We start from the raw sequence: 23,782 nt of genomic DNA, 5'->3' as shown, positions 1-23,782 counted from the left end.
TGGAAGGAAAAAGTACTATATGGAGTGAAGAGAAAACCGTCTATAATTCAGTGTTCACCACACCTGCCATGGGCCTACACTGAGAAGTTAATTTACAGCCAGGTCAGATAATCAAGTGGTAGTCATACTAGGAAATCTTGAATTCCACAGAACAACAATCTTTTGACAAACATTCTTTGAAGATTGATTGTTTACTAAGTACATTCCAAACTACTTCAGTAAATTAAGATATCTCAAATATGGCTCATTGCTGTGGACCCCAAAACACAACTTTCCTAAGATTCAACACAACAAATTCTAATTGCTAAGTTATGTTAGGCACAGGAGTAGAGTGTTGGGCAAGAAGTCATGGTTTCTACTCTCAGAGAGTTTCCCATGTTCGAAACTATTTGGCCCATCCCCGGCATGTCTCTTGGAAACCTAACAAAAGAAAAAAGCAAGGAGGAAGCAAAGTTGATCACTTTTCATATCCATTACCTACTTTTCTTTGGGCGACAGATTTCTGTGGAGCCGTTAGCAGGGGCCAAAAAAAGTGAGGGTGTGACTGAGGAGATGATGTTCAAACAATTGCAGTTGGTAGTTGTCCTCATTCCAGGGGACTTAGAGAGGGTATCGGTCGGCTTCACTGTGGATTCTGGGTTTGATAGCCCTGTGTCAGCTCTTTCCTCCTACCTAAGGAAAGGAGTTATACCAATGATATTTATTTTTCTGTAATCAGTACCGAGCTTTACTGCTTATCAACTTAAAAAAACAGATGTTTGACATATTCCTGCAAGGACTAGGAACAGCAATCTTATAAATAATACTTGTTATGGCACAAGAATACCATTGTGATAGCCATTTCCTAAAACTATCAGCAGTTGGAACCTTTAAAAAATTCCTAAGATGTGGAAGGAATTTGGCTCTGTGTGTTGTGAAATACTATTATATTAACTGTCTCATTGGTAGGAGCCATCAAATGACACTGGATAAGTCTTCTAACTTTTTGGGTTCTGGTTTCCCCCCATGAATATGAAAATAGTATCATATGCATCTCCTGGTCCTTTCCCAGTCTCTCAGGCAACACTTTCAGCCTTCTCTGCTCTCCTCAAAGCTCCCACACAGCTCCCCACTCTGCCCTTCGCTTTGCACTTCCTACCTCTGCACTTCCTACCTCACTGAAAAATTAGAAGCATTCAGACAGGCATACTTTTTTTTTTTTTTAATCAGCAAACTAAACTGAATCTATGTCCATCCCTTGGTTTTCTCTTCTTCCAGGACCGAAATGCCCTGAGCCACCCAGGGCAACCCTCCCACCCAGGCTGGAGCGCTGATGCTGAATCATCTTTCTTCTGCAGGGCCTCACCCTGTGGTGTCCCCCTCATGCCCCCCATCTCTACTACACTGTCCGGCTCTTCTTCCTTTGCAACTGTTCCCATCAGTGTGAAAACTCACTTTAGTATCACTCGTCTTTGCAAACTCTCCCTTTACTACTCGCCACCTTTCTTGAAAACGGTGGCACTTACTCTCCAACCCACGGCAGTCTGACTTCCTTCCCCACTACTCTGTGAAACATGCTCTTCTCTGGGCCACCGACAGCCACCACGTATGGCCTCTATGGGACTCTTCCCAGTCCTCGTTCAACGCCGTTGGCCTCATCTTCCTTCTTGAGCGCTTTCTTCTACCTGTGCTGTAATGTCACACTGTCTTGATTTCCTCTCTCTCTCTCTGACTGCTCCTGCTCTTTCTCACTCTCTCTCTGTCACTGTTCCTGCTCTCTGACTGCTCCTGCTCTCTCTCTCTCTCTCTCACTGCTCCTGCTCTCTGACTGTTCCTGCTCTCTCTTTCTGACTGCTCCTGCTCTCTCTCTCTCTCTGACTGCTCCTGCTGTCTCCCCCTCTCGCTGACTGCTCCTGCTCTCTCTCTGTCACTGTTCCTGCTCTCTGACTGTTCCTGCTCTCTCTTTCTGACTGCTCCTGCTCTCTCTAACTGCTCTCTCTCTCTCTGACTGCTCCTGCTCTCTCTCTCTAACTGCTCTCTCTCTCTGACTGCTCCTCTCTCTCTCTCTCTCTCTGACTTCTCCTCTCTCTCTTTGACTGTTCCTGCACTCTCTCTCTCTCTCTCTCTGACTTCTCCTGCTCTCTCTTTGACTGTTCCTGCACTCTCTCTCTCTGCTCCTGCTCTGTTTCTGGTCTCTCGCTCACTGACTGCTCCTGCTCTCTCTCTCTCTGACTGTTCCTGCTCTCTCTCTCTCTCTCTCTCTCTGACTGCTCCTGCTCTCTCCAATAGGAAATATCGGATGCTGCAGAGTCCTGGGCCTTCTACTAATCTCTAGTTGCATTTTTCCCTACAGGATCTCATCCAGACCTAAGTTTTCAGCAATCCTTCAGCTCCTGACTCCAAATGTCTATCTCTCACCCTGCCTTTCCCTAAGTTCCAGGCTCATATGTCCAGTGCCCTACTTGCCACCCCTTCCTGATCTATAATAGGTGTCTCTAAGTTAACATATTCAAAACAGAACCACAATCTGCCTAGCTATGGAAGTCATCTTCAATACCATCCCTTGTAACATTCCTCGTTTTCAACCCAAAGCAAGTACTGTTGGATCTGCCTGTTGGATGTGTCTGCTTTCCTCCGTGCTCACCGCCCAGCCTTCTTCCATCTTCTCTGACCTGCAGTAGCATACCACCAGCAAACTTGTTACTCTCTCCCCAAAACAGAGTGATACTTTTTTTAAAGATTTTATTTATTTATTTGACAGAGAGAGACAGCGAGAGAGGGAACACAAGCAGGGGGAGTGGGAGAGGAAGAAGCAGGCTCCTAGCAAAGAAGCCTGATGTGGGGCTCCATCCCAGAACGCCGGGATCACGCCCTGAGCTGAAGGCAGACGCTGAACGACTGCACCGCCCAGGCGCCCCAGAGAGTGATATTTAAAAAAAAAAAAAAAAAAAAAACTAGGGGCGCCTGGGTAGCGCAGTCGTTAAAGCGTCTGCCTTCGCTCAGGCGGCTCAGGGCGTGATCCCGGCGTTCCGGGATCGAGTCCCACATCGGGCTCCTCCGCTGGGAGCCTGCTTCTTCCTCTCCCACTCCCCCTGCTTGTGCTCCCTCTCTTGCTGGCTGTCTCTATCTCTGTCAAATAAATAAAATCTTTAAAAAAAAAAAAACTAACTCATATAATCATACAGTATTACTCTCCTGCTTAAACCCTTTCGATAGCTTCTCTTTTATTTTAGAATCAAGTCCAAATTCCTTCCTTTCACCTCCGAGACCCTCAGGATCTGCTCCTCCCTGCCTGTCTGCCTTATCTCAGATCATTCTCTCTCTCTCTCAGTACCTTCGAAACTCACTCTTCTTTCTGGCCCTCCAATCTGTCAAACTCTTCTTCCTCTTTCCCCTGGAAAATGCCTGCTCTTAGCATGGCTACCTGCTGCTCCAACCTTTAGGTCCCAGCTCAGAAGTCACCTTCTGGAGGTCTTCCCTGACCTCCACACCCCCTCCAGTGACCTTCCCACAGCTGCGGCAGTCACCATGTAGTAGCATTTCTGTCTCTGCCCCACTAGCATGTAAGTTCCTGGAGAGCAGCTGGGGGTTTTTTCCCTCTATCCCTGGCACCTGGACTGTTCCTTGCTAAATAGCTGTTTAGTTTAATTAATTGAAGAATACTATCAGCAAAAAGGTTTGGAATGAATCAAAAAGTGTTTTCATCTATCATGACTTTATTTCCAGACAGACATTTGGACTCTCGGGTACATGTCATTGCAGTTTGAGTCATTAATTCCCTTAAGTGGAAGAGATTTTTTTTAATAGTTTAGCTTCATTGTTTGAAAAATGGGTAAAAAGCACTCATCGTGTGAGGGTGTGCTCATTAATATTGTTAAGTCAGGCTGTGCTTTGAATACAAAATACCAAGCGGAGTTCCTTCCTGTGAACCCTTCGGGCCGAGGGGAAGGATCTCAACTCTCCCCCTTTTTTCATCCGACAGCGCGTGTGTTGAGATCAGTAGCCCAAGGAGGTCAGGGAGCCTGAGATTTGAGAACTGCCCCCTTAGAACAAACACAGACTCTTCAGGACTGTGTACTTGAAAGTCTCCTAAGTCTGTGCTCGCTTCTGGGCTCTCTTCACACCCGGCTCGGCGCCAGCTCCGTGCAGCCGCGGCTCCTGTACGGGGCTCTGAACGGCCGGCTGCCGGGCCGAGCGCCCCCCAGCTGCTGCAGACGCCCTGGCGCCGAGGCCGGGGTGGCCCCCTTGCGGCGTCAGGAAGGCCAGCCTCCCAGGCAGAGCCTCTGGGACCCTACGGGCTACCGGGCTCACGGAGCCCACAGGCAGGGGGGCTCCTCCGGCTGTCGCTGGTCCGCCCTGGCTGACCGCAGCCGTGTGCTGCTGTAAGGTTTCCACCACTCGCCATGCTGAAAGTGGCCGTTCCCCAACACACAGAAACACTGCTCAGTTCTGGAAGTTTCCAAGTGTCTTTTCAATTGAGAAATGCACAAAAATCTTGGGGGGGAGGGGGCTGGATCAGGATACTAAACCCATCAGTAATACCTGAATGAGTCATCTTCTAAATGTGTAAATGATTGTCCCACAGAACAGGGCATATACTGGTGAACCCCACAAGGGCTTGATGGCAGAAATCCTACTGGACTTGTAAACAAAGCTCCACTAAGCCCCTCAGTTCAGGGAAGGTGTCACCGCGACTGTTTATTGGTAAGGGTAGGGTTACTGTTGGAACAGCCTATTTCCAAACCTCAGTGTTAAGCTTAACACCATAAAGGCTTATTTATTTCATATGTCACAATCCAGTCAGGTCAGTGGGAGTGGTGAAGGGAGTATCTCTGCTCCACACAGTCCTCCAGGGACCTGGGCCCCTTCCTCGTAAGGCAGGGATTCTTAAACCTGGAGTCCACAGGTCCCCAAAAGGGTGGACAGAATTCAGAGAGTCTGTGAACTTGGAGTGGGAGAAAAGTATATTTTCATCGTCATTAACCTCCTTATCAATTCAGCATCTCCTGTGGTTATGATTGATAGCATCAAACCACCTGTGACTTTACTACCAGTAGATAGCATAGATATTTTCGTATCACATTATAATTTTAGCAGATACCATGAAATATCATTTAGGCTTAACACAACTTTGAAATTATGGTAGTTATTAGTTATATTAATGAACAAGACCTTCTTATTCAATATGTTCAATATGTTAAAGAAAGAATACAGAGTACCAAGCATATCACAAAATATTCTTAATATTTCGATAACTGTATTTCAATACACTTGCTCTTCTTTGTATTTCTATGTGTTTTATTTTAAATGTTAAAAAATATTACTTTCCATAGGTTTAATGTGAAACTGCCAAAAGGGTGCATAGCAAACAGAAGATTAAGAACCCCTGATCAAGCAGGTCCCCTGAGTCCTTGAGCGTCCTCGGCATTTAGTCAGCAGCCTGGGATGAAATGGCACTGCCAAGTAGTTGAGGAACAAGTCTTAGAAGGAATATCTGTCACTTCCGCCCACATTCTATTAGTCCGAAGTCAGTCACATGTCCCCACCTGACTGCAAGGGAGGCTGGGAAATGAGGTCTAGCTGTGGGCTCAGGATGAAAAGGAAACAGGGCTCGGTGAGCACACAGATGTGACTGTCACCCGGCCTGTGGGAATAATCAGCAAAGCGCTGGCACCCCAAGGACAAGGGCCCTTTCTGGAGAAAACTAATCTCCTGTCAAATTCATTTCAGGAAGTATAATCATAATAATACCATAACAACTACTATTGGTTGAATAATTAGTCCTGTTGGTGTTGTGCTAAAGGATTCACTTTCCTGACCTCATTTAATCCCATAATAACCCTCTGGGACGGGTACTGTTATTGTTCCTACTTAATAAGTAAGGGAGCGAAGGACTGGAGGAAGTAAGTCCAAAATCAGTGCTCTCAATCACTGTGCTGGACTATTTGGGGAAGACACTGAGACCCTTGAAAAGAAGGTGGCATTGTGTCCTGGTGGAAAGGGCAGTTCCTGGCGCCCAACTCCCTGCATTCCCAGCTTTGCTAGAAGCTGGTTTATTCACTGCACACAATTTACTGAAACTCTCTACGAATCTATAAATGGTGGCAATGATAGTATCTATCTCTGGGATTAAATGAGATAAGCTTTTGCAACAGCACTTGGCATATGATAAGTGTTCAACTGATGTTAGATACATCATTACCGCCTAAACGACACTGTGACCGCCTTAATGAGAGTGAACTAAATATCTGGGCAACAGTATCCATGAAGGATGCAGAAAAATGCCCGAGGTCACCAAGATCCTCACCAGCTGGGGGGAGAGGGCAGTTCTCTAGAATGGTATGCTGAGTTATAGTCAAGATGATGGGAAGTTGGGGGCACCTGGGGGGCTCAGTGGGTTAAACATCTACCTTTGGCTCAAGTCATGATCCCAGGGTCCTGGGATCAAGCCCCACATTGGGCTCCCTGCTCAGCAGAGAGTCTGCTTCTCTCTCTCCCTCTGCTCCTCCCCACCCCTGCTCCTGCTCGCTCTCTCTCCTTCTCTCAAATAAATAAATAGAATGTTGAAAAAATTTTTAAAGATAAAAACCCAAATCATGACATTAAAAAAAAAAAAAAGGTGATAGGAAGTTGTTACCTTTTTTTTTTTAAGATTTATTTATTGGGGTGCCTGGGTGGCTCAGCTCTTAAGCATCTGCCTTTAGGTCAGGTCATGATCCCAGGGTCCTGGGATCGAGCCCCGAATTGGGCTCCCTCCGCGGCAGGAAGCCTGCTTCTCCCTCTCCCACTCCCCTTGCTTGTGTTTCCTCTCTCGCTGTCTCTCTGTCAAATAAATAAATAAATAAAATGTTTTAAAAAAAAAAGATTTATTTATTTATTTTGGAGGAAGAGAGAGAGTGCAGGATGGAGGGGCAGAGGGAGAAGGAGTGGAAGAGAATGTGAAGCAGAGTCCCCTCTGAGCACCCAGTCCAACTCGTGGCTCGATGCCACAACCATGAGATCATGACCTGAGCCAAAATCAAGTCAGACACTTCAACCGAAGGAGCCAGCCAGGTGCCCAAGTTGTTCCTTTTCTAATGAAGGGGGAGAAAATGTGTTGGGGTTACAGAAAATATTGATGGGTTAGTTTTCATTTTCATGTAACTTTCTCCTGTTACAGAATTCTATGAAGGTGATGTTCAAATGCCTCTGGAAGAACTGCGGGAAGGTGCTGAGCACTGCGGCAGGGATCCAGAAACACATACGGACCATTCATCTGGGGTAAGGCAACGCTCCCTGCAGGGCTTGGTGAGGCCTCCGTGAGCTCAATCTAGAGCTGCACTCAGAAATTACATACACACAAAGTCCGAATGCAGGAATAGAGACTGGGCTTGCTTGGTCTTCCTAATCCCTGCAGAGATGGCCATCAGATCACACAGGCCGATATGGCACAGTGGAAAGAATGTGGATTTACCCTTGCAAAGCCTCCCCAATTTACTTACTAAGTGACCTTAGGCAAGTCACTGCTGTGAGCCTCGGTACTCTCTGAAAATGAGGCTAATAGTAATATCAGCCCAGCAGGGTCACGTGTAAAGGTCAAAAATAAAACATATGTGAGAGTGATTTATAAAATGCAGAACACTAGGGTAGGGTCCTTGGACCCCCTGAAATTGTCTGTCAAATTAAATGTGCGTTTTTTTCCCCCAATGGGGAGTATTCGTGACTTTGAGCCTCAAAAGCATTTATAGTCTACAAAGGCCTTAGGGCCTGTGCCAATCAGCACTGTGGTTTCTAGTCTTACGATAGCTGATGACTTGGCTCCATCATTTTCTGTTGGTCAAATAACCCTTCATTTGTACACTCTATGCTTTTCCTCGTGCTACATAGAAACCTTTCGAAGGAAAGAGAACACAGAGTTTCCAGTAGCAGTGATTAGGGGTCACACCAGAGAGGCAGTGGAGGCTCAGCAGTCTTGTCCTTTAGTCTCTCGGTCTTTCCTGCCCAGACTGAGAAGGACCTTGGGAGGCCGTCCGTCATAACCAGTGTGTATAAGGCAAATCCAAACACATGACCAGGTCCCCAAATACTTGGACAAAGGAGTCCTTTCAACAAGATGAGTGTTGAGAAATAAACACTAAAGTCCCCCTGCCCAGCAAGGGACAAATTTAGGAAATGCATCATCCATAAAAAAGTGGTATAAGAAGAAAATAAAAATGAGTTCTAAGGTGACTCTGCTGGTCTGTGCAGGTGGGCTCCTTCAAGGACTGTGCCGAGCAGCAGGATCTAGCCCACCTACCCGTAGTGCTGAGGTTTGGGGACACAGCCAGACCCTTCCAGAGTACAGCACACAGAAGGTTCCGGAGCGCCGCGGGTGCGGTGCAGCAAGACCGGGCTTCTGCTCCCCTCCCCAGAGGGGCTGTCTACCTTCACCCTCCAAGAAATACCGCACCGAAACACTGCAGGGCAGAACGGCCTCGCGCCTGCTCCTGAGGCCTCCAGGGAAGGAAATCCTGCAGGGTCCCCCTAAACCTCACGGTCAGGACGACTCATAATGTAACTAGCTCAGAGTTATTTAAAGGCTTAGAAAAAAAAACTTCCCGAAGCTATAATCGGGAGCGAGGGTGTTTGTTTTAAAGTCCATCTGCCCAGAAAGCTGAATGCTATTCGGTACCTCGACGCACACGCCGCATGTATGTATTTATAGACCGTAAGTGGCATCTCACGATTTTTCTGAGCTCCCGGGCTGCTCTCATGGTGGGTGAAATTCAAAATGCAGCCACTACTATTTGCTTCCCTAGGATTCCCTTTTTACACTGTGCTCCTAAAATTGCCTTGGTGAATTAAGATTCACAGCCCTGCCAGCTACTGCCCAGGTCTGGGCCTGGGTTAGCAGAACTCCGAGGCCAGTCCGCGTGTGTATGAAGCCTGAGGCCTGAGCTCTCTGCCGGACTGGGAGAGGGAAATCGCCTTTGCTTTAATCCATGCGCTCAGTTATGCGATGTAGGATGATGGAACATTTGTAATGAATGTTGGCTGGTGGGGAGAGAAGGGGAGCATACCAAAGCCTCCCCCCAAAAATATATATCGCATCTGATATGGGTGCAGTGCCCAGCAAGAGTATACAAAATACGCCCTTTTTCTCTTAACTATCACCCCGCTCTTGTACAGCGGGGGCTGATCCTGATTTATCCCCGTGCGGGACACACAATTTCCCCTAGGCCTGTGTGTCTATTAGTAGCACTCAGCGGCCGGTAGCAACTCGCCCTGCCCTTTACTGGAAAGGAAGTGGGGACAGGAATAGAACAGGCGCACATTCTTGGGCCCACTCTCTGGGGTCTTTAATGGTATGCTTGTCAGAAAGCCAAGCCCTGCCAGACCTGGTACAGTCCAGAGACACCTCCCCAGACGCCTGGGCCTGAGAGCTCTCAGGGGAAATGGGACAAGGCTGGGAGAAGTCGCGGATTTGACCAGACAGAAAGGCCGAGGAGAGGGGGAGATTTTTATGTTAGGTTCTATATAGGGCTTGGAAGTGGCGGGGGGGGGGGGGTGTCTTATTCCAAGTGAGTGATCTGCTACTGCTGGATATGGTCATGAAATTTGGGGATACCCCATGGAAGGAGATGTACAGACGCTGTCCTATAAAACCAGGTTGCTAGACGTGCACCCCTTCTCTAGAAATTAACAAATCGAATAAATCTTTCCTAAGGTGATAGCCAGCGGCCCCTGGGTAGCTCAGTCGGTTAAACATCGGCCTTTGGCTCAGGTCATGATCCCAGGGTCCTGGGATCAAGTCCCACGTCGGGCTCCCTGCCCAGCAGAGAGTCTGCTTCTCCCTCTGCCGCCCTTCTCGTGTTCTCTCTCTCTCTCTCTCAAATAACTCTCTCTCCCTCAAATAAATAAATAAAATCTTAGGAACAAAATAAAAGAAAGTCATTTGACTAAAGTTAAAAAAAATTTTTTTAAATAAAGTGATGGACAGTTTTTAAATTTTACTCAAAACTTTCTGTGGAGAAGTACAATTGCCCATGTCTCAGGGAGAACTTTGAAGGCACCAAGAAGATATTTCTCTGGGTGATAGTAAAAATTGAGGTCTTCTAACTTCAACTTTATTTTAATTCAGTGAACACTTAGTGCTTACAATGTGTGAGGCACACTTCTACACCCCGTGTATTTATTTGCTTAATCCTCACAATAAGCAGGCGCTGTGACTATCCCCATTCTGTCAGTGACGAGCCCGCGGCACTGGGCCACGGAGGCTGCCACAGTCACACACACAGCTGAAGGGTGTCAGATTTGAACCCGGGAAATCTGACTCCGGGATGGATGCTCATAATCACTGTGCTACAAGGACCTCAGCTCCATGCGTTCAACATTTAATAGGCACCTACTGTGTGCCAGGCACATTGATATGTGTGGAGTGACACAGAACGAACAAGACAGCCTAGAGAATCACAGTCTTGTGACGAGGATTTTAAAAAAATTACAGAAATGTGCCAAATAATTAAGTAAAGTGAATTAAATAGAATGAATACACTTCAAAGGGAGCACGGAGGGTCTAGCAGGGAGGAGTTATATCGTGACTCCTAACCTTCACAATACATCCCAAATTTGACTTCTGGTCACTTCCCTCACCAGCCCCCCTCGCCCAGACATCTGGGTGATCAATGACAACAGCCTCCTTGCCGGCCTCCCACTCTGACTCTTGCCCTCTGTCCTCTCTTCTCCAGACACTAGCGACAGTGATCCTTCTAACAGGTACCTCAGATGTCTCCTCACAAGCCCCCTGGCTTCCATCACACTGAGAATAACATGCAGGGCCATTCTGTGGACTACAGAGCCCTGCGCCATCTTGCCTTTGTCTCTGTTCACTCCACCTGGGGCCCTGGGCACCAGCCACGGGCCTCTCTGCCCTTCATGGAAAACACCGACCCTGCCCACCCCAGAGCTGTGTGCTGTTCTTCACGGCGTGAGCTTCCCACGCATCCTGGTGCGGGTTTTTCCCTCACATCACTCAAGCCCCTGCTCAAATGTCACCTCTTCAGAAAGACTTCCTAGGAACACTCTCTTTAAAATAAATGCCTTCCCTTCATCAATTACCCTGGTAAAGGACACTAAATCTGCTTAATTTCTCTCTCTGGGATTTATCACTACCTGATATATGAAATATGCATTTCTATATGGGTTTCTTATCTGTCCCCCCCACTAGAATGTAAGTTCCATCAGGTCATGGTCTGTGCTTTGTTCACCATGGTATCAGGAGACCCTAAAAAGTGCCTGGACATCATAGATTCTCAATAAATTGTTGAATCATTGATTCATTGGATAAATCGTTTTAAGAGGTCAAGGAAGGCTTCGCTGGATGTGGACAGCTGAGTTGAGTGTTGCAGGATAAGTCAGAGTTTCCCAGACAGATGATATGGAGGAAAAGCATTTCCAGACAGAGGGAATGGCGAGTGCAAGATTTCGGGGCAAGAAAGTGCACTGCGTTCGCGTAATCGTTTTGCCCTCTTTTGCCCTAGGCGTGTTGGGGACTCCGACTACAGTGATGGAGAAGAGGACTTTTACTACACTGAGATCAAGCTCAACACAGACTCAGTGGCAGATGGACTGAGCAGCCTGGCCCCAGTGTCACCGTCTCAGTCCCTGGCTTCACCTCCTACTTTCCCCATCCCAGATTCAAGCCGAACAGAGACTGCTTGTGCCAAAACTGAGACTAAACTGATGACACCCTTGAGCCGCTCAGCTCCCACCACGCTCTACCTCGTGCACACCGACCATGCTTACCAGGTGACTGGCGAAGGACCATGAGAGTAGTCACTTTGACCCCTGACAAAAGCAGCAGCATTCTGCCATGCGAGGAAAGGGTAACCCGGTGGAAAAACAGCAGCACACGAGTAGCCTGTTAGCTGAGTTCGTTTTCCTTTTTCTCCTTTTAAAGCCCAGATCTCACACAGATAGGACCTCTGGGCTCCTGGATTCCCTGATATTGACTGAAGATCCAATCCCGTAGAGGTTGTCATGGGATTAAAATCCTTCATATTGTAAAAATCTCAGGAGGGTGCTTGGCACCCTTATCTGTTAAATAAGAAGTAAAATAAATGAAAATATGAGCACTGAAAATCTTTGACACAATGACATAATCACCCTGCGCCCCAAATCGGGGGTTTCATGCCCTGCCTTCTGAACTGGTAACTAACGCTCACAGCTCAGAGCAGCGAGTATCAGTCTTCCCCAGACCAACAGCTCAGCATCACCGGGGAACTTGTTAGAAATGTAAATTCTTGGCACTGCCCCAGACCTGCTGTCTGTCCTGTAACGGACCCTCTGGGGGGGGGTCCGCTTCACTGGAAAGTCTGATAAGACCTTACAGACAAACCCTGCAAAGCTCCTTTGTCCCCCCAACAATTATTAACTCTTTTAAATGTTGATTTGTTTTAATATTTCAAAACATTCAAATTTTAAGAAAACATTTTTTCCAAAATTCTCAACTACTCTGTGCAACTTTTTAAAAAAAAATCTCCTGTCCATATTTGTAACTGTGTTCTCCCAACCTGGTTTTATAAACACATTACACATAACTGAATAGTTTCTGGTTACACCGAAGCACCAAAGTGTTTAAATCTTATTGTTAGGTATCTACTCTTTAGTCTCTCCAGTTTTTTCCACTATCATTACTAACTCTACTACGAACACCTCTGTGCCGGGAGCTTTTTTTTCCCCTTTGAATTCCCAGAAGAGTAATTATTGAGTCAGAGGATATAACATGAAAAGCTTATGGCTCTTGCTGTGTATTGCCACAATATTTTCTGGTGATGCCAGTTATAAAAACACTGTCACTAGCAGCTATATCTATAATTAGATGTAGAAACCTGTGGAAGAAGCATCCAGCCACTGATTGAGTGGACTTACGCTCAAGAGCCATGCAATAGAGCTAATTATTAAATTAGTTGATGAGATAAATTTCATTCCTGACTCTTGTTATGTTGGTCAAAAAGAATAATTAATTTCTTTGTTCTTGTTTGTCAGTGTTGCGTTTAGAAACACTGGTTCGAAATCATGGGTGTGAACCAATTTCAGCTGTGTTGTTCATCTGTACGAGAGTTGGAACACGCAGTAGGTGACCTAAAATGTCCTTCCCAAGCCATGTATTCATAATATTGGGATTGTTCTATTTATAGACATTATAAATGTTCAGCATCAAAAATGTTAAAAACACAAGCAAATGAAGAAAATTCATCCCCTAATCCCAACAAGAAGAAGCCCCTCGGTTAATATTTTTTGCATGTCCTCAAGACTTTGTTCTATGTATGTATACTCTTTTTTTTTAAAGGGAATTTATTGTAGTACTGTTTTTCTTGTGCTTTGTTTTTGCCACTTAATATATCATGAACAATTTCCCATGCCAATGAGTATTCTTTAAGAACATCAGGCTCTGTGGATATATCATGATTTATTTACCCTCTTCCCTATTATTGGACATTTGCATTTCCAGTTTTTTGTACCTAATACATAGTTCTGCAATGAACATCCTCGTATCCATTTCCTTACAATGAATTCTGGAAGTACTATAGCTAATATACAAAATACTAAGAATTTTGATACATCTTGCCAAATTGCCCTCCCCAAATGTTGTACCAATTTACCCACCCGTCATCCCTGTATGATTGTTTCTTTCCCAATTTGGTAGTGAAGCATTGTGTTTTACACACAAGTATGTCCTAAAATAGGTATATTTATGTATAATAAAATTTCTTTTCAGAAACCATCAAAAACCTTCTGCTTTTATTCCATAGATAGCTTGCTGAGATGCATAAAAAGTTTATTTCTAGCTATTCTCTTGGACTATGTTTAATCTCCTCCTGTTGGATAGGCTAAGTTATTAAACCAGCTGAAACCACTTTCAGGGCCCTACTTAGGCAACGATAGCTTAGGACTACGAGGAGAAATGGTGTTTCATAACAACGTTCTCTGTTTTCTGTGGAACAGGCCACGCCCCCCGTGACCATTCCAGGATCGGCCAAGTTCACCCCCAACGGCAGCAGCTTCAGCATTTCTTGGCAGTCGCCTCCGGTTACCTTCACGGGCATTCCAGTAAGTAGAAAAACAAAAAGCCAGAATCTGGTCAATGCTGAACATAAATTTAGAGAACAAATTATAAAAACATGCAAGAAAAAGACAAAACTCAGAATGCCAGAAGTACTCTATTCCTGAGTGATACTTGTAAGCTCCCAGCACGTACCTCACGGTCCAGCCCAGCCCAGTCCAGCTTGTCTGTGGAAAAAGTCGCTATGACTGGCATTTGAGAAAACTAGGAGAGTTGCAGCCGCTGATAAACAACTTGTTAGAAATGTGTCAAGATTTTCTGTGTCGGTGGTGTATTTCTGTGTTTCCAAAAGGCTTTATAGAGTTAATAGCTGAACTCAGACGCTGAACATAAGAGAAAAAGACCCTGTACATAAATGATATTTATCATTTTGAGTAACTTTATAAAATTTATGCTTTGAAATTATTGTTTGTGAGTATGTCATTTTGAAAGGTTAAAAAAAACACATAAATTGAAATCATTTTTTTTTCTTCCAAAGCTGATAGGTACTCAGAAAACAAGGGTGCTGAACTATGCAATCAGGTTTAAGTGGTATATAAGAATTGATTTGACATAGTAAATGATTGCTGTCTGATACATTGCCATGAATTAACTTGATTCCTAACCATTCATTTAAAAATATATTGGGTCTTTTGTAGCTTATCACAGAATATCCACAGACCTACATACTGTTGATGCCCACAGTGGTTTATAACTCCTGATAAGGTCCACAGAGTGGCTTATGATAACAGACACTAACCTTATTTTCTCCTCTCCACCCTTCTCCACAAGGACCTCACAAAAGCTTCTTATTGTCAACCCCTGGCAACTTCCAGAGGTTTCCAGAAAATACTAAGGCCTCCTACAGTGCTGATAAAAATGAAAGGGGCTCAATCAATTATGCGGTGCTCTGACGATGAATATTTATTCAATCCCCTAGGAGAATAGCCAACAATAAAAAAGCATCCCGCTGGCAGCGATTTGGGAATTTGTAGCTTCCAGAAAATACTCCTGGAATTTGATTTTTAAATAATCGAGGATCTGGAGTAATTATGAAAGTCACCTGCTTCATCAAATAGTAGTAACGGCTGGCCACCTGGAAAGAGCGAGAATGCAAGGAGGGATCTTGTTAGTAGACATTAGAAGACAGCACGTAGGTAACAGTTTTGCTTTCTGGCAAGAACAATGATCAACTGAGGAGGGTGTGCGAGGTTAACCATCAGTCCTTTGGGGGACTTTCATTTATTTATTTATTTGGGTAGACATAAAAGACCTGGAGTGGCTCTCATTATCATATTTGAGGCCACCCCTCTAACCTAGAAAGGCAGCTACAATTACAGCGTTCTAGAGACCCACTATTCTGAATCCTAGTAATTCCTGTCTTTGATTCGAGCATGTTCAAGAGCATACACCGTCTTGCTCAGCTGGGGTGCAAACAAGCGTAGCGTGTGGCTGGAACAGCCCAGTTCAGACTCCTTTTCAGATGACCTCTGTGACGCACCAAAATGGAATTTCTTTCCCTTTGCTTTATTCACTAAATCATCTCCTTCTGAAGTGCAGAGAAATCACTGAGCGGTGTACGACTAGCTACGTGTCCTCTGAAGTTCCTAACTGTTTTACCCAGTAAGATGCCAGCCAGGATACCTTCTGTGGTTTGTTTTCCAGCAGCAAGGTTTTGTTTTTAAAGATTTTATTTATTCATTTGACAGAGAGAGAGACAGCCAGCGAGAGAGGGAACACAAGCAGGGGGAGTGGGAGAGGAAGAAGCAGGCTTCCAGCAGAGGAGCCTGATGTGGGGCTCGATCCCAGAACTCCGGGATCACGCCCTGAGCCGAAGGCAGACGCTTAACGACTGAGCCACCCAGGCGCCCCTCCAGCAGCAAGATTTTAACACTCTTCTCTGCTGCGGACACTGTGTGTATCTCTACCCTCACCTCAATGCCCTAGGTTGTTCGAAGTCCCTAATTTCATTGGTTACCAGGGACAGTCCAGACCAGAGCTTTGACAGAAAGTGGACAGAGTGGCTGGGTTAACTAGGTATCCCACTGAAATCCTACTTCCGCTTCTAATGTAATCTTTCACCCTGGAATTCTCAATCTATCTGGTTGTGTCATGTTTCAACCAACACTTTAGACTCTTTTAGCAGCCATTCCTATTTCAAACTAAAGAGAAGGGGAGGAGATGCTATTTTCCCAGGCTTTGTTTTACCCTAGAGAGAAGGCTCACTATGAAAAATGTTCTTTATGTTGCTATAATGTCTATCAGGGGTTACTGTTTGCCTCCTTCTAGTGGGGGCTGGATCTTACAATGCCACACCACAGAAGCATAGGACTGGTACGCGTCCATGGACTGGGTGCCAGTGACTGTCCCTGAGTTCTCCAGGAATGCTGTCCCCACCACTAGGAGACGGGTAGCCAGGTGGAATCTAAGAGCATATGAGTGCCTACCTTCTAAATTAGTGTAATAGGGTTTTCAGACAGAAGCTCTAAACATTTTAAATTATAATGAATTAGTATTAGTGATGGCCTCAGCTGTATCCAAATGGAAGAACAAAGCAGATTCCATTTTATAAAATGTTCTTTAAAGAACATGTTTCTCTTTGTACTCCAAAACAAATATCCCGAGCTTGTCAGCCCCGTTTAAGGTTTGCTTTTTTTCCCCACATCTTGGAGACCTGGTATTGAGAAGGGGATGCTTTTATATGCTTCCTAGAGAATAGAAATAATCTCCTTCTGAGAAATCCCAAGGTTTGCAGGATTTTATTTATTCATTTGCCTACACAAGATTTCCTGAACATCAGGCTTTAATAAGTTCCCTGGGTAAGACATCTTCCCAGAGGTGTGGACTGGAGAAGGCTGTTCTGCATAACTCCAGATGTAACTGGAGGTGCAGTCTTTTCTAGCCAAAGGCTGTAGACATAAGGGTAGGGAGAAAACCCTCATTAATTACAGTGTTCTTTGAGCTCTTTTTCCCGAATGGCCACACCTTTTCTTCTAATTATCTACATTCTTTTCTCTGTCTTTTCATGACAGAAAGCTGAGAGTTCTTGACCCCATATGAGTCTGCTCAATACTGCCATACCATAATACCATAGACTGGATCACTTTAAACCACCAAAATGTATTTTCTCACCATTCTGGAGGCTGGAAGTCCCAGATCAAGGTGGTAGCTAGTTCAGTTCCTGGTGAACTGTAGATGGTGGCTTGTAGAGGGCCACCTTCTCACTGTGTCCTTTATGGCCTTTTCTGTTGGTGGAGGCAAGGGAAGGGGTGGGGGTGGGGTGAAGAGACAGCCCTTGGGTATCTCTTCTTATAAGGACACTAATCCTATTGGATCAGGGTCCCAGCCTTTTGGCGTCATTTATCCTTAATTACTTTCTTAAAGGCCCCATATCCAAATATAACCACACTAAGGATGAGAGCTTCAATATATGAACTGGGAGGGGCACAAACATGCAGTCTATAACAAGCCCACACAACCAAGAACGAATCAACCTGTGATCCAAGGGCCTGGAGGGTGTCATGCTGGGGCGAGGGTCTCCAAACCTAAAATAGTAGTGCCTAATTATCAGACATTTAGCTGGGTTTTTTGTTTTTTTTTTTTAACACCGTGAGGAAGGATTCAGAATAGTATGTTATAATATGTTACAACCAAGACAAGGATCTGGTTTTTTCCACTTGAGAGATAGAAAATCGCAAAATTTCCCCAACATATCTACAGATGGACACAACATTCTTATGATGGCTCTGTGTGAGGCTCAGATGCAAATCCTCCCTCTGGCATTTACAAACTGTGACCTCTTGCCAGTCACATGACCTCTCTTGAGCAATGCCCTCAACTGTAAACCACCCCCATGGAGTTGTACTGTTGAGCGCAGTGCCTGGCTCTGGCTGACATTATGGAACATGCACTCACTAGTCTTGCAGTCTCTGATGTGTCTCATTGCTGTAATACAGGGGCCAGAAGCGTATTCTCCCTATTTGGGATTGACTGATATAACCCATATCTACCCAACATGGGGGAGAAATGAGCCATGATTTTTGCAGACTAAAGTTCTTTAAACTCTTCTGAGGTCACACCTAATCGGCAGAAAGTGAGAGGCGTACAGAGGCCTGTGTGCTCCCCAAGCTGCGTGTGAAACTCCATCACTGTGTGAGCCAGGAATCGCTCTCATGAAGCCCGGAAGGACCCAACACCCCCACCCCGGTTTAGACCTGTGGGGGCTGCCCCATGACCTCCACCAAAGCCCCTGTAAAGAGCTGAGTCCTTAAGGACTGAAGAAAAACTGTTCTCTGGAAAAAATAAAATGGAGATTATACTTTTAGAAAAGATTATTATTGGGGTGCCTGGGTGGCTCAGATGGTTAAGTCTTTTCCTGCAGCTCAGGTCATGATCCCAGAGTCCTCGGATGGAGTCCCACATCCGGTGCCCTGCTCCAGGCGCCCTGCTCGGAGGGGAGCCTGCTTCTCCCTCTCCTCCTCCTGCTCCCCCTACTTGTGCTCTCTCACTCTCTCTGTCAAATGAATGAATAAAATCTTTAAAAATTATTATTTGTTTATTTTTTTTATTTAGGAAAAATATAGTACTCTCCGAGTATGTTATATACTTTATAAAACAGGCCCCCAAATAAACTTAGAAACAGTTAAGATATAAAACTAATAAAGATTTTTTTAAAAATGAAGATTGAAATGTGGAGACCCCTGGGAGAGAGAGCCCACATCCTGCGGCGCAGGGATTTATTTTAGAGCGCACCTTATTGCCATCAGCTCCGTGGCAGGGTGGAGGAGGCAAAGAGCAGCGCCTTGACGTCCTTCAGAACTAGTTCCAAGGTGGGCTGCTACAGACGGCCTGTGTTCGAGTATGGGCCCCACCACTTACCGGGCCGGCAAAGGACTGAACGTCTCCACTCCCTTACCGAGGACGGGACAGGATGGCAACACTACTTATCCTAGGGTCGCGGTGAAGATGAAAGCAGACAGCGCTCAAAGGCACTTGGTCTAACAAGCCCTCGGTAAATCACTACCCCCGCTACTCAGAACGCCAGGATGCTCTGCCGGCCACCTCCCGGCTCGCCGTCTAAATGATCTTATCTACAAAACGCAGATAACAGCACTGCACTGGCAGGGGTTTTGTGAGGGTTAAAAGAAATGATACATAAACTAGGAGCCGGCCTCTCGCATTTGAGAGCACTAAATAAATGTCCGTTCCTACGCCAGCTACCCCCTCCCTTCCCCACCCTCCGCCCCCGCTAGAATAAAAAGCTTTAAGCCATGATTGGCTTGCTATAAAGCCTCGAGGAAAGCTCACAAGTTAGGTCCTGTTGGTCCTCGCACGGAACCGAGCCACAGCCAATGTGTGAAGCGGGTCCTGGCTTCTGCTGTGTTGCGCCCCATAAAACCCAGGTCTGGGGTGGAGTGGGAGGGGCTGCTGCCGGATAGGACTATACACGCAGGCCCTGAACTCCCCAGTTAAGAGAGCCATTAGCAGGAATAAAGACTGTAGTCAGGGGTTATTCCTCCATAGTCCTTAAACGGTGTTTTTTTTGGAATTTTCAAAAGCCTGGTCCTCACTCCGTGCTCAAACCAGCCACATCACCAGTTTTCCCATTTCCGCAAGTGGCACCATCCTCCCTCCAGCTGCTTGGGCCAGAAGCTAGGATTCACCCTTGGCTCCTCTTGATTCACCCCTGATTGTTCTAAAGATTTGTCTTCGTTTTTTCCCATCCTTCAGCGGGTCCCAGACTCTGCATGATTCTGCCCTGAATCCAGCCCCTTCTTACCACCGGTGCCCCGCAAATAGTGCAAAAGCCTCGTAACTAGACTGCAGGGCTCCTCTCCAGACTGTCTCCAATTCATTCTTGATGCAACAAAAGAGTTGTTTTTTTTGTTTTGTTTTGTTTTTTTAGATTTTATTTATTTATTTGACAGAGAGAGAGACAGCCGGCGAGGGAGGGAACACAAGCAGGGGGAGTGGGAGAGGAAGAAGCAGGCTCCCAGCGGAGGAGCCCAATGTGGGGCTCGATCCCAGAACGCCGGGATCACGCCCTGAGTCGAAGGCAGACGCTCAACGACTAAGCCACCCAGGCGCCCCGAAAAGGGATCTTTTTAAGGCATTAATCAAATGTCTCGCTTTCTAAAATTCTCCAGTGGCTTCCCCAGAACTTAGAGCAACATTCAATTCGAACTCTTCAATCACAGCCAGGAGGCATGACCTCTACCACTTCCTGTCCATCTACTCCCTGCCTCCACCCCTTGTCTTCTGGCCCCATTGGCACTCTGCACCTAGGAGCCTCTGTCACTGATCCCCCTTTCTCCAGAGTGCACGAAAGATAAAAGGCAACCCCTCGGGGGGCCTTCTCTCACTGCCCTAAATAAGTAAATGTCCTCTCCCTTAATGAGGCCTTGCCTATCGACCTATTGTATTTTCTTCAGGCAGTTCTCACTAAAATGATCTTGCTTGTTTGTATTTATGGCCTGTCTCCCCAGTAGAATATATGCTTCATGAGGGCAGAGATTTGGCATTGTTCACAGCTATGTACCCACATTCTAGAAGGGTGTCTGGTGCATAGAAAGAACTTTATTAATATTTGTTGAATGAAGAGCACCCTGTCATCTCATATGACTTCACATAAAATGGGTGTGGCACTTTTGCACAATTTAGAACCTTTCACATTATCAACCAGCTGATGGAAGTTGGGTCACTGTCATGTCAACTAAACTCTCCTAGTTCTCTCACTAAATAAGACAGTATTCTTGGGATTCTATGAATTCTGTAATAATTTTTAGATTTTTTTAATTGTCTCAACCTCTTAAAACAATCCATATAAGTGCATTCTAGATCACCACAGTGGCTGTGAACACCTGAAGCATTCCCTCCCTCTGGTTTGCTGTAATGCACCCTGGTCAAGGGTGGGATGCAGGGTAGGTGTAGGATGGGACGGGATGGGGGCGCCTGGGTGGCTCAGTTGTTAACCGTCTGCCTTCAGCTCAGGACGTGATCCCGGAGTCCTGGGATCAAGCCCCACATCGGGCTCCTCCACTGGGAGCCTGCTTCTTCCTCTCCCACTCCCCCTGCTTGTGTTCCCTCTCTCACTGGCTGCCTCTCTCTGTCAAATAAATAAATAAAATCTGAAAAAAAAAAAAAAAAGGAGGAGAGGGGATGGAGATTCTGCTCCTGGAAAGACCTACATATCTATCCACATCAAATGCATATACTGAACCCCAAAGCTTTAATTTTTAAAAAAAAAATATGTATGTTAACTTACCTCTTCTGACCCTTGCTCTTACCCAGCTTTAGCAAAAAAGTAAAGACCAATGGTACAGAATAATTCAGAATCAGGGCAACAACAGTTTAAAATGTTAGGTTTTTACTTACCTGTTTAATTTCTTAAATCAACATCTAAGAAGATAACGCTGATGTATATTCCTTTGAATTGAAAGAAAATATAAAGTGCTAGTACCCGTACTAGAGAAATTCAGTAATCTAAGTATGCCTTAGGAACGTTCCCATGACTGTTCATTGGTCATGGTACTTCCATGGCCACGTTGGCTTCTAGATAATTGTCTAAATTCATTAAATATCTGCTCTTCCACATATGGCAATGCTGTGTATTTACTTGAAATATCATTTGTCTTTTCTTACAAAAACTTGTTTTTTGTACTTGTTGAGAATCCCAGGTGCTGGGAAGATATTTAGTGTTATGAGAGCAGAAGATGCAAAGGGTCCAGTAAGAAGTGTAAGAGGAATCAAAAGCCAGGGGCCCTCCTGTTATTATGCCTGAGAGGCAGAGGTGTACCAGGTCAGACACATGCTCTGGCATCAGGTAGAGCTCAATACAGCGCTGGCCCTGCCATCACAAGTTCCATGACCTTGGCCAAGCTATTTAACCTCCCTATGCCTTGGTTTCCTCATCTATAAAGTGGGAACAAGAATAGTACTTATCACGTGGGGGAGTTGTGACAATTAAAGCCATCATCAGTAAACGTGTCACGTAGAGAATGCCCAGTAAGTATTTCAGGAATGACATTTGTTCTTGACTTGCTTAGACTCTGCTTCTAACATTTATTCCCATTTGGACCCCACAGTCTGCTGTGTGGATGTCTTATGCAAGAAGATATTTATTTAGGGGCTGTGAATGATCTCGTAAAGCCAACAGAGGGCCGAGGTCCATGTTGTGTCATTGCCATTGACTGGCTATATAATTTTAAATAACTCTCTTAACCTCTCTAGGGATTTGTCTTTTTTAAAAGGTAGCTCATGAGGCTTAGAATAGGTGAAACTATACTTTAAGGTTTGAAATATTATTCAAGTGATAATATGTTACTATGGGCAACTTGGAATACACATGTGAAGTCATGAAGTTTTTTTTTTAAAGATTTAATTTATTTATTTGACAGAGATAGAGACAGCCAGCGAGAGAGGGAACACAAGCAGGGGGAGTGGGAGAGGAAGAAGCAGGCTCATAGCGGAGAAGCCTGATGTGGGGCTCGATCCCATAACGCCGGGATCACGCCCTGAGCTGAAGGCAGACACTTAACTGCTGTGCCACCCAGGCGCCCCAGTCATGAAGATTTTTAAAGTATTCATTGTTGGGGTGCCTGGGTGGCTCAGTCGTTAAGCGTCTACCTTCAGCTCAGGGGGTGATCTCGGGTTCCTGGGATCGAGCCCCGCATAGGGCTCCCTGCTCTGCTGGCAGGAAGCCTGCTTCTTCCTCTCCCACTCCCCCTGCTTGTGTTCCCTCTCTCACTGGCTCTCTCTCTGTCAAATAAATAAAATAAAATCTTTAAAAAAAAAAGTATTCATTGTTGCCAAGTCTTTTCTGTTTGGGAAGGCATTTAAATTCTGCCACGAGCATCACCCCTCTCCGTGTTAACATGCGTCTCTGTGAAGGAAGCACTTCAACTCCATGTCTGATGTTGACCACTGTCCATGGGGCAAAGTTTAATAAATGCACGGTGAGGAAAACCTGCCCCATCAACTTTGTCTTTCATGTCCTCGCCAGGTGTCACCAACACATAATCATCCGGTGGGCACAGGAGAGCAGAGACAGCACACTCACACAGTCTTGTCCTCGCCACCCAGAGGGACGGTCAGCCTGAGGTATGACTGCTTGACTCCACCCTCCTCATCTCAAGGGAATTCACTGAAAAACAGAGGAGCAGCAAGGAATAGAGAAAGCATCAGATATGATCTTCCGTACAGTTTCCCTGGAACTGACAAAACACCCTTTCTTTTGTTGCCATGGTTTTCCCCACCCATCAGTTATTAATGAAGAGTTATTGTTGAGGGGGGCGGTGGCAATAGTTTACCGTAAGTTTTCTTGCAGAATAGATACTGGTGATTAGTGGGTCTATTTAAAGCCATATGGCCTTAACCTCTGTATTAAAAGAACTTTAAGATACAGTTGTTAATACAGATCAAGGAGAAACCCCTCAGATTTCCCTTAACCAGAGTGCCAGAAATTTGAGAAGCAAGAGAGCACCTGAAAGCCCATACTTAAAACTTAAAAGAATAAAGCTCTCTACTGGTATTTTTTGTATTTACTTGTTGAATTCAATTTGATGAAGAGGGCATGCCCCCAAATGGACGAGTAGAAGCTTGAGAGTTATAGTAGCCAACAGTAACAGCTGAGCGTGGCGGCCGCTGCACCGTCCAGCAGGTGCTCAAGTCCGCACCGAGCAAGAACCCCTACTAGGTTTCTTAACACTGTTCTCTTGCTCTTCCAAGGGATCTCAAGCCCTC

The 23,782-nt window shown here is 45.5% G+C and overlaps 1 protein-coding gene across 1 annotated transcript in view; it reads left to right on the top strand.

Annotated features, from left to right (window-relative positions):
- Positions 1-23,782, top strand: part of ZNF704 (zinc finger protein 704) — a 237,866-nt gene that overhangs the window by 201,453 nt on the left and 12,631 nt on the right. Inside the window, exons 5-8 of the mRNA XM_026495838.4 lie at positions 7,139-7,239; positions 11,478-11,745; positions 13,945-14,049; positions 23,043-23,140. Of these exons, the coding sequence (XP_026351623.1) occupies positions 7,139-7,239; positions 11,478-11,745; positions 13,945-14,049; positions 23,043-23,140 (572 nt within the window). The remainder of the gene's footprint in view (positions 1-7,138; positions 7,240-11,477; positions 11,746-13,944; positions 14,050-23,042; positions 23,141-23,782) is intronic.

The sequence above is a fragment of the Ursus arctos genome, unplaced genomic scaffold (assembly GCF_023065955.2).
Source record: "Ursus arctos isolate Adak ecotype North America unplaced genomic scaffold, UrsArc2.0 scaffold_6, whole genome shotgun sequence".
Lineage (NCBI taxonomy): Eukaryota > Metazoa > Chordata > Mammalia > Carnivora > Ursidae > Ursus > Ursus arctos.
This window is presented reverse-complemented; position numbering and strand designations above follow the sequence as displayed.